Here is a 1930-nt window from a genome sequence, read left to right on the forward strand (position 1 = left end):
TGGGGGGGGGGGCGGGCCCCCCTGCGCCAGGGACTGGCGAGGGGGTACGGCTTCTGCCCTGCCAGGGACTGGCCCGACTCCCTGCCCTGCTTTCCGGGCCACTTCTAACGGCTCATGTTCTGGAGGGCCGGCCAAGAGCCAGTGCCTCTGACCACTCATGGCTGTGTGCTTCTTGCCCTCACGGTGAGGAGAGCCGGATTTCTAGGAGGCCGGGGAGGGGGCCCAGGACGGCATGGCCAGCTGCAGCTTGGATGGTGACGTGCCCTGGGCCCCGGGGGCACCCTGCGAGTCAGGCTGCAGGTCCTCACGGGCTCAACGCTGAGCCTCCAGCTCCCACGCAGGACGTGTTTACCTTCTTTTGTGCTTTGTTTATTATTATTCTTTAATGCCGGGCATGTACACTCACCAGAGAGAGACAGTAAGAGGGCAAGTGAGGAATCAGCCCCTGCGGGGAGGGCCACGCCACAACCCCTTCTCCTCCTGGGATTTTGGGCACACGCGCACGTACCCAGAGTGATTTTTCAAGATGCCAGGGCCAGGACTGGAGCTGTGGTCAGCCACGTGGGAGTCTAGCACCTTAACCTGCCAGCCCCGTGCTGGTTTCTTTACGCCTTGAAGGTCCTCCTCACAATCTCTTTTCATCCTGCCTCCTTCTGGGGCTTTAGAAGGAACAATAATCTGCTGGTAATGGCACCCTGAAGGTGAGGGGCTCACGACCATCATTCCTGCCACCGCAGAGCATCCGGAAAGGGCACGCTGGACCACAGCGCCAGCTGCAGGTTGGGACACCCTAGTGCCTGGGCCGCCGAAGGTGCCCCGTTGAGCCAGGCACCCAAAGGGGCCAATCTTCTTATTCATCCACACAGCCCCACCCCCTTGCCACAAGGAAAGCGCACACGTTTGTAACTTCTCTAATTGTGCTGGCTGCGGGGAAGTACCGAGACCCACAGGCTCGCTGTCTCTGCTCTTGGGCTGTCACCGCGGACCACCAGGTGCCCCTCCCGGAGCCCTGCGAACGTCTGCAGTCTGATGAGCACACACTACACACCCTGCCACGGCCTGCCGCGTCCCGAGTCGGAACGGGTCTCTGATGGTGGTCTGCCCCAGACCCTGTGCCTGTCCGGGCAGGTACGGCCCCGCGTGCACGTACCTGCTGGTGTGGAGCTCCGGGCCTGGCTGGCGGCCGGCTGGGCCGGGTGCCGTAGACAGCTGCCTGCTGGCGGAGAGGCAGTGGGGTGCTGGGCGTGGGCCTGGGGCGTGGTGATGGGCAGGGCCGGCCTGGTGGCCGTGGCTGGGCTGCTCAGGCTTCCACCACCAGGATGCATGGTCGTGGCCATCCCCTTGGCCAGTGGAGACCCTCCGACTGCGTTACTCCGGGACGGCCCAGCCCCGCCTACGGGGGCCCTAAGGAAACAAGGCAGAAGCCGGTGAGCACGGAGGGCTCAGATGGGCCGCCACAAAGGCCTGCTCTCCCTCTGGCTAAGCCATCACAGCCGGGAAGCCAGAGACGAGGTCCTGAACAATGCCAGGGTCACGCGTCATCAGGTGGTGCCCGAGGCCAGGCTGAGCAGAGGGCACGCCACAGCACTGGCCCTCTATGGGCTCTCCTCAGTGAGAACGCCCCAGAGACAGCCGGGAGCCCCGCCGCCGAGACGCTGCACCCGAGCCGTGCCTCGAGTCGTCTAACAAACCGCTGCGTCTCCAGACACATCCAGAAGGACGAGGACTCGGTCGCACCCTACCACACCCTGACGCATACACATCAGGCACGTGGCGGGAAGAGGCAAGGACAGCTCCCTCTGGACATGGCCGGCTGCTGGGAAAAGGGGCGGATAATGTGGCGCCCTCCTCAGGGCTGCCAGGGAGCTGTTTCATTCACCCGTGTCCTGGTGACATGCCAGTTGAAATGAGGGACACAGAAAGCAGGAAT

The 1930-nt window shown here is 63.8% G+C and overlaps 1 protein-coding gene across 1 annotated transcript in view; it reads right to left on the reverse strand.

The window, feature by feature from the left end:
- SH3RF3 (SH3 domain containing ring finger 3) overlaps positions 1-1930 on the reverse strand; it is a gene marked incomplete in the record, with an annotated part of 355159 nt that overhangs the window by 68053 nt on the left and 285176 nt on the right. Inside the window, 1 exon segment of the mRNA XM_027772894.1 lies at positions 1151-1404. Coding sequence (XP_027628695.1) covers positions 1151-1404 — 254 coding nt within the window.

Source organism: Tupaia chinensis, unplaced genomic scaffold (genome assembly GCF_000334495.1).
Source record: "Tupaia chinensis unplaced genomic scaffold, TupChi_1.0 Scaffold000041_1, whole genome shotgun sequence".
Lineage (NCBI taxonomy): Eukaryota > Metazoa > Chordata > Mammalia > Scandentia > Tupaiidae > Tupaia > Tupaia belangeri.